This window comes from Staurois parvus, unplaced genomic scaffold (assembly GCF_062004578.1).
Source record: "Staurois parvus isolate SC_StPar_1 unplaced genomic scaffold, SC_StPar_1.0 ptg000169l, whole genome shotgun sequence".
Lineage (NCBI taxonomy): Eukaryota > Metazoa > Chordata > Amphibia > Anura > Ranidae > Staurois > Staurois parvus.
The window spans coordinates 2,862,191-2,874,807 of NW_028317965.1; the positions used below are offsets into that span (position 1 = coordinate 2,862,191).

General features: G+C 42.6%; 1 protein-coding gene across 2 annotated transcripts in view; it reads right to left on the reverse strand.

Annotated features, from left to right (window-relative positions):
- Nucleotides 1-12,617, reverse strand: part of LOC149462753 (follicle-stimulating hormone receptor-like) — a 172,596-nt gene that overhangs the window by 97,913 nt on the left and 62,066 nt on the right. For both annotated transcript variants that reach the window (XM_089676476.1, XM_089676475.1), the window contains exon 2: nt 9,565-9,636. In XM_089676476.1, coding sequence (XP_089532602.1) covers nt 9,565-9,636 — 72 coding nt within the window. The remainder of the gene's footprint in view (nt 1-9,564; nt 9,637-12,617) is intronic.

Consider the following 12,617-nt stretch of genomic DNA (forward strand, 5'->3'; position numbering starts at 1 on the left):
GGACACATAGGAAAACATTAGGGAGAGTTCAGGGGCTGCTGAAAAAAATGCTGAACAGCTCCTGAACGTCAGTTTAGGAGCTGCAGTGTACATGAGCGGCTAGTCAGGTAGCACTGCACTGTGGGAACTGTAGTCCAGAGTAGAGAGACTCTACTGTAATCAAGAGCTTTTGAACTGCATTTCGCAGAGAGAGACTGCCTGGAAGAGGGGAAAGAACAGTTTCTCAGGCTGTACAGAACACAGCATCCTCCTGCAATGAGGGAGACCGAAGAATGCACATCACTGTCCAGTGTGCACCACCACTGCTGCACAATGGCGGCCCACCTGAGCAGGATCCAGAGAGATGAGTTCCATTGGCTTCAGTATTTTGAATCTCTGGGCTGGAACTAGTATACAGACCCAAAGTCCTTATCTGAACATTTATTCTGGGTCACTTACTCAAAGTACTAAAAAAAAGGACCTGCATGATAGCCAGGCAGCTAGCATCTTCAGCATCTTCTGGCAACACCTGTGTTTCTCTTATGATAGGTTTTCTTTAACGGTAGAATTGAGCTGAACATTGATACTCTGAACATACCGCTCACTGCGTTTGCATATTTAATGTGAAGGTGAACCACTTGCTGGTTTGTAGAACCTTTTGCACACCAACTGTCATCACTCACTAATAACAACAATGTACAGAAAGTTGGCAAAGCTCTCCGAGAACAATATTAGCACATTTGTAAGGCAAGAAAAACAATATGAAAGTAACTAGATAAGTAGGAAGGTCAGCATCACATTAGAAGCTTAATAAGGACATATTTTAGGCTAGAACAAAGAAAAGAGAAAATGAGGGAACCAGAGCAGTATGGTTTGATTAAAAAAATAGCCGGGGATAAGATTTTTAAATATATGACATCCTTGGTGATAAACCTGGCCTAAGACAAACCACAATTATGTAAAAAAACCTATTATCCCAAAACCTAGGTTTGGACCTATAATGGACTGGAATTGTAGATGGACCAGCAGGCTTGCAGGTAAAATATATATCTTTGTGTATTATTATTATTATTATTATACAGTATTTATAAAGCGCCAATAGTTCGCTCAGCGCTGTACATTACAAAGGGAGACAGAACATGTGACAGAACAATACCAATACAATGCAAAACATGAGGGGATCGAGGGCCCTGCTCTTTCGAGCTTACAATCTAGGAGGGAGGGGGTGGTGGCACAGGAGGAGATAGCTGTGGGGGATGGAGTGGTAGGAAGAGTGGAGGAGGGAGGCAAGTTAGCAGGGGGTGGGGTAGGCTTCCCTGAAGAGATGGGTTTTCAGGGTGCGCCTAAAGGAGAGGAGAGTAGGTGATAATCTGATGGGTTGGGGCAGGGAGTTCCAGAGGATGGGTGACACCCTGGAGAAGTCCTGGAGGCGGGCATGGGAGGAGGAGACCAGGGAACTAGAGAGAAGGAGGTCTTGTGAGGAGCGGAGTGTGCGTGCTGGGCGGTACTTGGATATTAGGTCAGTGATGTAGTTCGGGGCAGTATGTGTAGCATCACCTCACCCATGAAAGGCAGTTAGGGACACCCAGGTGGCTTGGTGAGCTAACATTTCAATACTGGGTTGGATCCTTAAAGGGTTCCTAAACCCAGGACCCTGTATTCACTATATCTGGTTTCCCCGGACCCTGCATTCACTATATCTGGTCTCCAAGGGCCCTGCATTCACTGTATCTGCTCTCCCCGGACCCTGCATTCACTATATCTGGTCTCCCCGGACCCTGCATTCACTATATCTGGTCTCCCTGGACCCTGTATTCACTATATCTGGTTTCCCCGGACCCTGCATTCACTATATGTGGTCTTCCAGGGCCCTGCATTCACTGTATCTGCTCTCCCCGGACCCTGCATTCACTATATCTGGTCTCCCCGGACCCTGCATTCACTATATCTGGTCTCCCCGGACCCCGCATTCACTATATCTGGTCTCCCCGGACCCTGCATTCACTATAACCGCTCTCCCCGGACCCTGCATTCCCTATATCTGGTCTCCCCGGACCCTGCATTCACTATATCTGGTCTCCCTGGACCCCGCATTCACTATATCTGGTCTCCCCGGACCCTGTATTCACTATATCTGCTCTCCCCGGACCCTGCATTCACTATATCTGCTCTTCCCGGACCCTGCATTCACTATATCTGGTCTCCCAGGACCCTGCATTCACTATATCTGTTCTCCCCGGACCCTGCATTCACTATATCTGGTCTTCCAGGACCCTGCATTAACTATAACTGGTCTCCCCGGACCCTGCATTCACTATATCCGGTCTCCCCGGACCCTGCATTCACTATATCTGCTCTCCCCGGACCCTGCATTCACTATATCTGGTCTCCCCGGACCCTGCATTCACTATATCTGCTCTCCCCCGACCCTGCATTCACTATATCTGGTCTCCCCGGACCCTGCATTCACTATATCTGGTCTCCCCAGACCCTGCATTCACTATATCTGGTGTCCAACAGTACACACAACAGGGAAATGCAATTATTTTTGAAAATATAAACTGCTAAATACCTTTTCTCATCAACAGTTAGAGCAGTCTTGAGAATTCTATCAGTGTTCAGCAGAGCACTGGTTAAAGCTTGTAGAAGGAGTTTTCTTTGTGCTCTAGGAGGATGCAGAACCCCTGAACTCTGTCTAGACAGTGCTGATTGGCCCTGTGCTGATCACATGCACTATCCCAAGAAAAAAAAAATTCTCTAGCAATACACACTAGACTGAGCATGTGCATGTGGCTACGGGTTCAGTCTGTCTTATCAGTTGGACATCTAAACAGGAGGAGCGGCAGAGAAGACAGGATCAAATGACCTTTTTACACAATGTGGATGATTAACCCCTTAGGTTCCACGGTGAGTACAACAAGCATGCTTTACTGCATATACAGACTGATTTTACTGTTGTGAGTTTAGTAACACTTTAAATTATCAACCCTGCAGAATCAACTACTTTAAAGGGCTACCACAGAAGTCATAACAGTGTAGATTCAACAAGGGAAATTTATTATTTTTAACTAAAGAAAAAGAAAAAAACAAGTAAAAAAATGTATGCAATCATCTGCCTAAAAATATCTTTTTATTGCAGCTTTCACTTTAAAAAGACCAAACACACATTAAAGACATATAGTTATACCCATAAAAAAACTCCCTCGTACAGATCCATAATTATGAAGTGCATGTGAACATCCCAGACAAAGAATGTAAATAAATGTATGATTCATAAAATAAATACATACAGTATTATCATGTTATTTATAAATCAAAGGATGTACTGGCTACATAAAATATATAGGGATAGCAGTGCTTTGTTATATTGAAAAAGTTCCTTTAGTCGTATAAACAGAAGGTACCATATACACTATATTGCCAAAAGTATTGGGACGCCTGCCTTTACACGCACATGAACTTTAATGGCATCCCAGTCTTAGTCCGTAGGGTTTAATATTGAGTTGGCCCCGCCCTTTGCAGCTATAACAGCTTCACCTCTTCTGGGAAGGCTGCCTACAAGGTTTAGGAGGGAGTCTATGGGAGTGTTTGACCATTCTCCCAGAAGCACATTTATGATTTCAGGCACTGATGTCGGACGAGAAGGCCTGGCTCGCAGTCTCCACTCTAATTCACCCCAAAAGTGTTCTATCAGGTTTAGGTCAGGACAGTCAAGTTCCTCGCTCATCCATGTCTTTATGGACCTTGCTTTGTGCACTGGTGCGCAGTCATGTTGGGACAGGAAGGGGTCATCCCCAAACTCTTCCCACAAAGTTGGGAGCATGAAATTATCCAAAATATCTTGGTATATTGACACCTTAAAAGTTCCCTTCACTGGAATTAACGGGCCAAGCCCAACCCCTGAAAAACAACCCCATACCATAATCCCCCCTCCACCAAACTTTACACTTGGCACAATGCAGTCAGGCAAGTACCGTTCTCCTGGCAACCACCAAACCCAGACACGACCATCAGATTGCCAGACAGAGAAGCGTGATTAGTCACTCCAGAGAACACGTCTCCGCTGCTCAACACCACTGAATCCAACACTTTGCATTGCACTTGGTGATGTAAGGCTTGGATGCAGCTACTCGGCCATGGAAACACATTCCATGAAGCTCTCTATGCAAAGTTTAGAGGTCTTTAGCTATTGACTCTGCAGACGGCTGGTGACTTCTGTGCACTGTCCGCTTCAGCATGCGCTGACCCCGCTCTGGCATTTTACGTGGCCTATCACTTGGTAACTGAGTTGCTGTTGTTCCCAGTTGCTTCCACTTTCTTATAATACCACTAACAGTTGACCATGGAATATTTAGCACCAAGGAAATTTCACGGATGGACTTATTGCACAGGTGGCAACCAATCACAGTACCACGCTTGAATTCACTGAGCTTCTGAGAGTGACCCATTCTTTCACAAATGTTTGTAGAAGTAGTCTGCATGCCTAGGCACTTGATTTTATACATCTGTGGCCATGGAGGTGATTGGAATACCTGAATCCAATGGTTTGGAGGACTGGCCCAATACTTTTGGCAATATAGTTTATCTTGCACTGAATGTTCATAGCCAAAGATGGTTCGATCACAGAGATATGTAAACTAATTCAACAACAAGATTCATTGAAGAGCTGCAGCTTGAATAGGTCTCAGGATGTCCAAGTTGGTCAATATCAGGACCTTAAGGGCTCATTAAGGTTGTTATAAACTGCTCTAGATCATCATTCATAGCATGCAAATATGTAGTGATCAATGTAAGCAACCTCAGGAGCACACATTAGATCCACTTGTCATATAGTTCCAAAATCATAATCACTATTTAGATAATGAAAGTTCAGAATGTTGGAGTAATGCCAAATGGTAATGGTAATTCCAAAGTATGAACTATACTTTTCTCATGAGTTCCTGGCACTTCAAGTATTCAAAAGTCTCCAGGTGAAGAGGTGCATCCTCTGAAGAAGTTGGGATACCAACAACACTGGTCAGGCTTGCATTTTCTCCATCAGCAATCCTAATGGCAGTACCTTCTTGGCTGTTTGGATGAAAGAACTCTTGGTTCTATATTATGAATGAAGGCCTTTCCATCTAAAGTTCTATACCAGTAAGTGGACTTTGGCTTTCTTATATGGTCATCTATGCAACTGGGCTCTTATCTCTACTGTGTAGTCAGTACATGTGGTGTCTCGGTGGTCCCCCTAGAGATTTATATGTGGATACTTATCCCTTACTACAGATTACAGGTTAAGTCTGCCTGGAGATTTTTGAATACTTGAAATGTCAAGAGCTCCTGAGAGATGTATGTATAGTGTTCATGCGTTGGCTTTACCACCCCAACATGTTGAACTTTCATTATCTACTTAGTGATTACAAGTGGATCTAACGTGTGCTCTTGAGTCTGCTTACATTGATCACTACATATTTACGTGCTGTGAATGATGATCTTCAGCAGTATATGACAACTTCAATGAGCACTTAATTCCCTGTTATTGACTCACTTGGAAATCCTGGGACCTCTCCAACCTGCAGCTCTTCAATGGATCTTGTTGATGACCTAGTTTACAAATCTCTGTTACTGAATCATCTATTGCTGTTACCATTCACTGCCAGATATTTGGTGCCTTCTATTTATAGGAGGCAGTTTTGCATTATAAGAAAGTGCCGCTATCACTTTATATTCTGCGTAGCCAGTACATCCTTTGATTTATGATTTACAGGATATATGTATTTAAAATGTTACCAAACCCACAACAATATAATCAGTCTGTATATGCAGTAACGCATTCTTCATATACCTAAGGGGTTATTCCTCCGCATTGTGTAAAAATTCTGTTTGATCATGTCTTCTCTGATCCTCTCCTTCTTCCAGTGCCCCCCTCATTTATCCTGATAAGACATATTGTGTGAAGACACTTTGCACATGCTCAGTTTAGTGTGTACTGCTAGAGAGGTTTGTTTTTTTCCTGGGGGAGTGCATGTGATCAGTACAGCCAATCAGCACTGTCCATATAGAGGGTCAGAGGTTCTGCATCCTCCTAGAGCAGAAAGAAAACTCCTCCTACAAGCTTTAACTAGTGCTCTGCTGAAAACTGATAGAATTATTAACACTGCTCCAACTGCTGATGAGAAAAGGTATTTAGCAGTCTTTATTGACTAAAATATTTGCATTTCCATGTTGAGTGTACTGTGGGAGACAAGATATAGTGCATTCAGGGTCCTGGGTTTAGTAACACTTTAATTCATAAATCATAACTGGGATGTTCACATGCATCTATTAATTATGATCAGTTACGGGGGGAACGTTGTTTTTAATGTGCATTTGTTTGCTCTTTTTAAATTGTAAGCTATATTAATAATATGTTTATTATTTCATATACAGTATATATATATATATATATATATATATACACATACACACACACACATACTCACTGGCCACTTTATTAGGCACATCTGTTCAATTGCTTGGTAACACAAATTGCTAATCAGCCAATCACATGGCTGCAACTCAATGCACCCGACTTGCTGAAGTTCAAATCGAGCATCCGAATGGGGAAATAAAATAATTTAAGTGACTTTGAACATGTAATGGTTGTTGGTGCCAGACGGGCTGGTCTGAGTATTTCAAAAACTGCTGTTCTACTGGGATTTTCATACACAACCATCTCAAGGGTTTACAGAGAATAGTCCGAAAAAGAGAAAATATCCAGTGAGCGGCAGTTGTGTGGAAGAAAATGCCTTGTTGATGTCAGAGGTCAGAGGAGAATGGGCAGACTGGTTGCTTCAACATTCAGATGGTAGGGTCAGAATTTGGAGTAAACATCATGAAAGCATGGATCCATCCTGCCTGGTGGTGGTGGTGTAATGGGGTGGGGGATATTTTCTTGGCACTAGCAAGGTGTACCTAATAAAGTGGCCAGTGACTCTGTGTGTGTATGTATATATATATATATATATATATATATATATATATATTCTATATTCCTACATGTAGCTTACTGGTAACTATCTGCAGTAACTTTAAGTGAAATGTTAAGCCTAATGGTTAGATTAGAAAGACAATGGCGGCCCATATAGGAATAGTGACAGTGCCTCCTAACAGCCCTGCCTTCCCCCCCAAGGTATATTAACCCATCGATTTTCTCCAATGTAGGGGGATTTCTGGATATAGGGGAGCTATCCCCCCCCCCCCAAGTTACAGTACAAGGAATTAGTCTGACTAGTGCAAAGGTTCCACATCCCTAATAATGTTACAAAGAATAAGGAATGTGGATATTCATCAGACTTTTGTATACAAACCCCCAATGAGTTTCGATTTCAATAAATCTTCATCAAGTAGGACAGTGGTTGATATAGAAACTAATACATCATCAACTAAGAAGTCAAGTAGTGAGATGTGTCCAAATGTCTTCAATCACCCCCACATGGCCACTTTATTAAGGGTGCTCTGTAATTTAATAGCTTGAAGAAGAAAGTTCTTTGATGGGTCTTCTGACTAATGTCCATATGTTAGCTCCATAATCCATCTAGCCCTTTGGGGTTGCCTCTTTTGTTGTTGTCTTGGAAGTCTGTTGGATATCTTATTGGCTGCCTTTTTCTTGTATTTTGGCGGTCAAAGCATAGGCCCTCTTTATGCTTGTCCCCTGATTAGTCTCACCTATCTTTGGAAACTTTCTCCCTTGCCTTATTCATTTGGATTCCCATAGGGATCCTTAGCACCCTTTGTGCTCTTCTGGTGATTGAGGATATTTGGACACATCTCACTACTTGGCTGATTTAGTTGATGATGTATTAGCTTCTATAAGAACTACCATCCCACCCTAATGGATATTTGGTGAAATCAAAGCATGTTGGGATTCACATACAAAATTGTGGCGAATATAATAGCCTATGTATTAATAATTAAGGTGGTCTTTATGCATTGGGTAACATCAAGCTATTCATCAGGTGCATTGTTTTTATTGAGTGTCTTTTTATCTGATGATTAATAAAGTATTTTTCTATTTTTAATATAATTGGTGATTTCATTGGTACCTGAAACATCCTAGTCGAGATTTCTTACTCTTTGCCCCATGTGACAGTACTTGAGCCTCAGCAGCCAATAACTAGAATTGAACATTTTCGCAGAGGGGAAGAGTGACAAAATCCACCCTAAATAAGTTCTAGTTTCATATGTGTTGGAGCTTACATGATTGGATGATATTAATGTTCCCCTTTCCACCCCAAGACTGTTTAGATGTAATAGTTGGCTGCTCAGGGTCAAGCACTGTCACATGGGGAGACCACATGCTCCCCTATATTCAGAGCACCCCCTCCACTGGAGCAAAGAAGCAAAGCAAAGAAGACCCAAATCCAATCACTGTCCAAATTTTGCAGACTTCAGCTCTGGAACATCTCCAAGATAGGCCCGTTTTTAACCACCAAAACCACTAAGCAACTTATTCACTCCCTGGTTATCTCTCATCTTGACTATTGTAACTCCCTCCTCATTGGCCTGCCTAATTGCAGACTATCCCCTCTTCAGTCTATCATGAATGCAGCTGCCATACTCATCCACCTTACCAATCGTTCCATATCTGCCACCCTTCTCTGCCAATCCCTCCACTGGCTTCCCATTGCCTAACAAATAAAATTCAAAACATTAACAATAACATATAAAGCCACTTATAACTCTACCTCCAATGACATCACCAATATTGTCTCCAAATATCACCCAAACTGTCCTCTCTGCTCCTCGCACGACCTCCTGCTCTGCAGCTCCCTTGTCTCCTCCTCCCATGCATGTCTCCAGGACTTCTCCAGAGCCTCACCCATCCTCTGGAACTCTCTACCCCAATCTGTTTGACTATTGCCTACTCTGCCCACTTTTAGGCATTCTCTGAAAACCTATCTCTTCACGGAAGCCTATCCTGTCTTCAGCTAATAACCGAATCCTATATTTCTCCTATCCATTCATCCCCCACAGTTATTATTATGTACCACCAGCCTCTACCTTTTAGATTGTAAGCTCCAAGGACCAGGGCCCTCCTAACCCTCTTGTATTAAACTGTATTGTTGCTGTGTTGTCTCCCTTTATATTGTAAAGCACTGAGCAAACTGTTGATGCTATATAAATCCTGTATAATACTAGGGGGATTATACCTTGCTGAAACAGGAGGTTGCACCTATGCCCCAACTGAATGGGCAGGTAAAGATGTTTTGTGTTATGGGTAAAGTGTAAAGGTTAAGTTAAGGGTTACGTAATAATATGCTTGTTCAATAAATTTATTTTTTGGCCAAGAGATTGGGATTTGGTAAACATTATTTAAACAAAATATGAAGTTCAGTCACTATATGATCACTTACCATCAAAAATTAATATAATGAATTATACTTTATTAAATTAAATTATAGAACCTATCATTGATCAATTGTTTATTTTTGCACGTGTGCATTACCTCTATTTCGATAATAGAGGACTATATGACTTCTGGAACAGGTGTATCCTGTAGACTCAAATTTTAAGATAATCAGATTTTTGCTACCTAAAAAATAGCTAGCTTTAAATACGTACATATTTGTAAGCTCTTCAAATCCAGAGAAGACACCGGTAGGGATAACTGTAATTCTTGTGTAGACGATTCTTCTGTAGGAAATAAAAATGAAAGAAAGGAAGGCTTATGAAATCAGTGGTAAAAAAGGAAATAATATTTTTCCAATGCTCAGGTTTGATTTACACGGACATACAGTATGTGTATTTTCTGCATGGAATGCAGGTTTTTGCTGGTAGAGCTAGCAGAAGATCCTGCATAACATACATGCCTAAAATATTTGTGTTCAGGTGCAATTAGATGCATACAACTCTCCTAATGAGTCTGTCAGGCTCCGCCCAACGGGATCTCTAGTGGTCCACAGCACGGGGTTTCCCAGGACGCGGAGTCTAAGTCCCAATCTGCCTTTTCACCAGGCCCCCTGATGGTGGGGATGGACTTGGTGCTAGACTGGAACCAGGTCGCACCCCTGGGCACCCCCGGCGGTGGCAGAGGGGTCCCGCTGAGGGTATGTGCCCGGGATGAGCCTGCTGTGAAGGGGATGACAGGTCCGATCCGAGCGGATGGATGGGATGACAGATCTTGATCCGAGCGGGATGGACGGATGACAGATCCCGATCCGAGCGGGATGGATGGCTGACAGCTAGGAGTGAGCAAGGTCAGACTAGCCGGGTCGGTATCGTGCGGGCAGCGTGGTACAGGGGGAGTAAGCGGAGAATGGTCGGGGTCACAAGCCAGGTTCAGCAGGTAGCGGGCAGCGCGGTACCGAGGGTCAGGCAGAAGGATGGTCAGGGACGAGCCGGGGTCAGAGCAGGAGAGGGTCAGCATAAGTCAGAACAGGCAGAGTTTGGCAACAAGGAAGCGTACTTACAGGATCAGGAACAAGACCTTGCGGCAACCTGGAGATGCACAGGGCAGCTTTAAATAGAGCGCCCTGTTCTCCCATTGGTGCGGCCGCGATAGCTACTGCGCATGCGCGGCCGCTGCCGCGATCGCCAAGGACTCTGCGCTCGCCGGCTGGGACGGATCGGCCGTCTGCACATGCGCGCACCGCCGAGGACCCGGGATCCCTGACAGAATCTATATGAGTATACACATGTAAAATGAGCAGATATGCTCTATCTTGGATGCCGCTGTCTCCTCCTTCTCTTTTTATGCTGCTAATCATGATGTACATTTTCATTTGTAGGCACATTGATTCCTATAGTGCTACATTTGGATGCATAGAAAACTATAGGTTGCATGCATCCAAATGTGGTGTTTATGACACTTGTGTGAATGATCCCTAAAAGAACAGCTTAGCAAGTGTAAATTTCTCAATATCCTAGTACAGAAACAGTTGAGTACTGTCCGTGATACTTTTTTTATTTGCACTAACATACAATTTTGAGGACTAGCTTTCGGGGAATGTCCCCTTCTTCAGGTCTAAGCAGTACTGAACACAAAGATTTAGCAGAATGTTAGAAAAGATGTAGGGGATGGGAAAAAAAACAGAGATAAGACACAGCAAAAGCAAAGTCTGGAGGGGGGGGGGGTGGAAGACAACACTCACAGAGGCAGTCATGCTTGAGCTGATAGTCATAAAACTGTTGGATAATGATTGAGGAATCCCATGTCCAAATTCAGGCCATTATCTCTTGTGTTAAGTAGAATTATCATTCTTAGTTCGAGGTGATTGTAGCCGTATTAGTGCATTTGGGACAGAAACAATTGAGTACTGTCCGTGATACTTTTAATGTATCTTATCTGTAGCCTTTTTTTTTTTCCCAATCCCTTCTAACATTCTGCTTAAACTTTGTGATTTGTAATAGTACTGTTTGGACTTTGAAGAAGGGGACACTCCCCGACAGCTTGTCCTCAAAATTGTATGTTAGTGCAAATAAAAAAAGTATCACGGACAGTACTCAATTGTTTCATTCTTAGTTCAAAAGTTTTTCTTTCCTGAATGGATTTGAAATTTCCTTTAAGAACTAAAATATTGAGGTCTCCCAAAGTGTGGTCTGGTTGTGCGAAATGGTGTCCCACAGGTGTGCAAAAGTCATCTTCTTTATGTTCCTTGATGGTATGTCTGTGCAAATTCATCCTTGTTTACAACTTCTGTCCTGTTTCACCAACATAAGATCCTTTGTTACATTTTCTGCACTGGATAAGGTACACAACATTACTGGAGGTGCAGCTGTATGATCCGGAGATATTGAAGTGTCTGACACTTTTTGATGGATTGATTTGGTTGCAGTTTGCAGTGTTTCTTATTGCAGGGTTTGCTTCCATTATTTGTGACATCATAATCAGAAGGAAGTTTCCTACTGATTAGTTTATTTCTGAGGTTGGGGGGTTGTCTGAAAGCTAGTATTGGTGGTTGCTGGAATATTTCTTTCAGAGTTCCATCCTCTGTTATGATGGGTTGTAAATCTTTGATTATTTTTCTTATTCCCTCTAGTGCTGGGTTGTATGTGGTTACTAGAGGTATACGGTTGTTTGTTTTTTCTCCTTGTACTGAAGCAGATTTTCTCTTCGGGTTCTCAAGGCTGTGTTTATGTTGGTGTTGATAGTTTTGTCCTTGTAACCTTTCTTATGGAAGGCGTCTGCCAGTGTCTCGAGATGTTTATCTCTGTCTCTTGGGTCAGAACATATTCGGTGGTATCTAATGGCCTGACTGTGTATGATGGCACGTTTCATGTGTTGGGGGTGGAAGCTAGAACTGTGGAGCTAGTTGCATCTGTCAGTGGGTTTCCTGTATATTGAGGTGTGAAGCGTATCATCCCTTATGTATACTGTGTTGTCTAGGAAGTTGACGTGTGTGTTTGAGTATTCCATTTTTACTTTGATTGATGGATGAAAAGTGTTGATCAATGAGTAAAACTGTTTTAGTTATTCTTCACCTTCTGTCCATATGAAGAAAATATCATCAATATAGCGATAGTATCTGTATGGTTTTTGTTCCATGCTGTTCAGGAATTTTTCCTCCAGGTCAGCCATAAATAAATTGGCATATTGGGGTGCCATTTTACTTCCCCTCGCAGTGCCCATACATTGAAGATAGATGTCTTTATTGAAAGTAAAGTAGTTGTGTGTA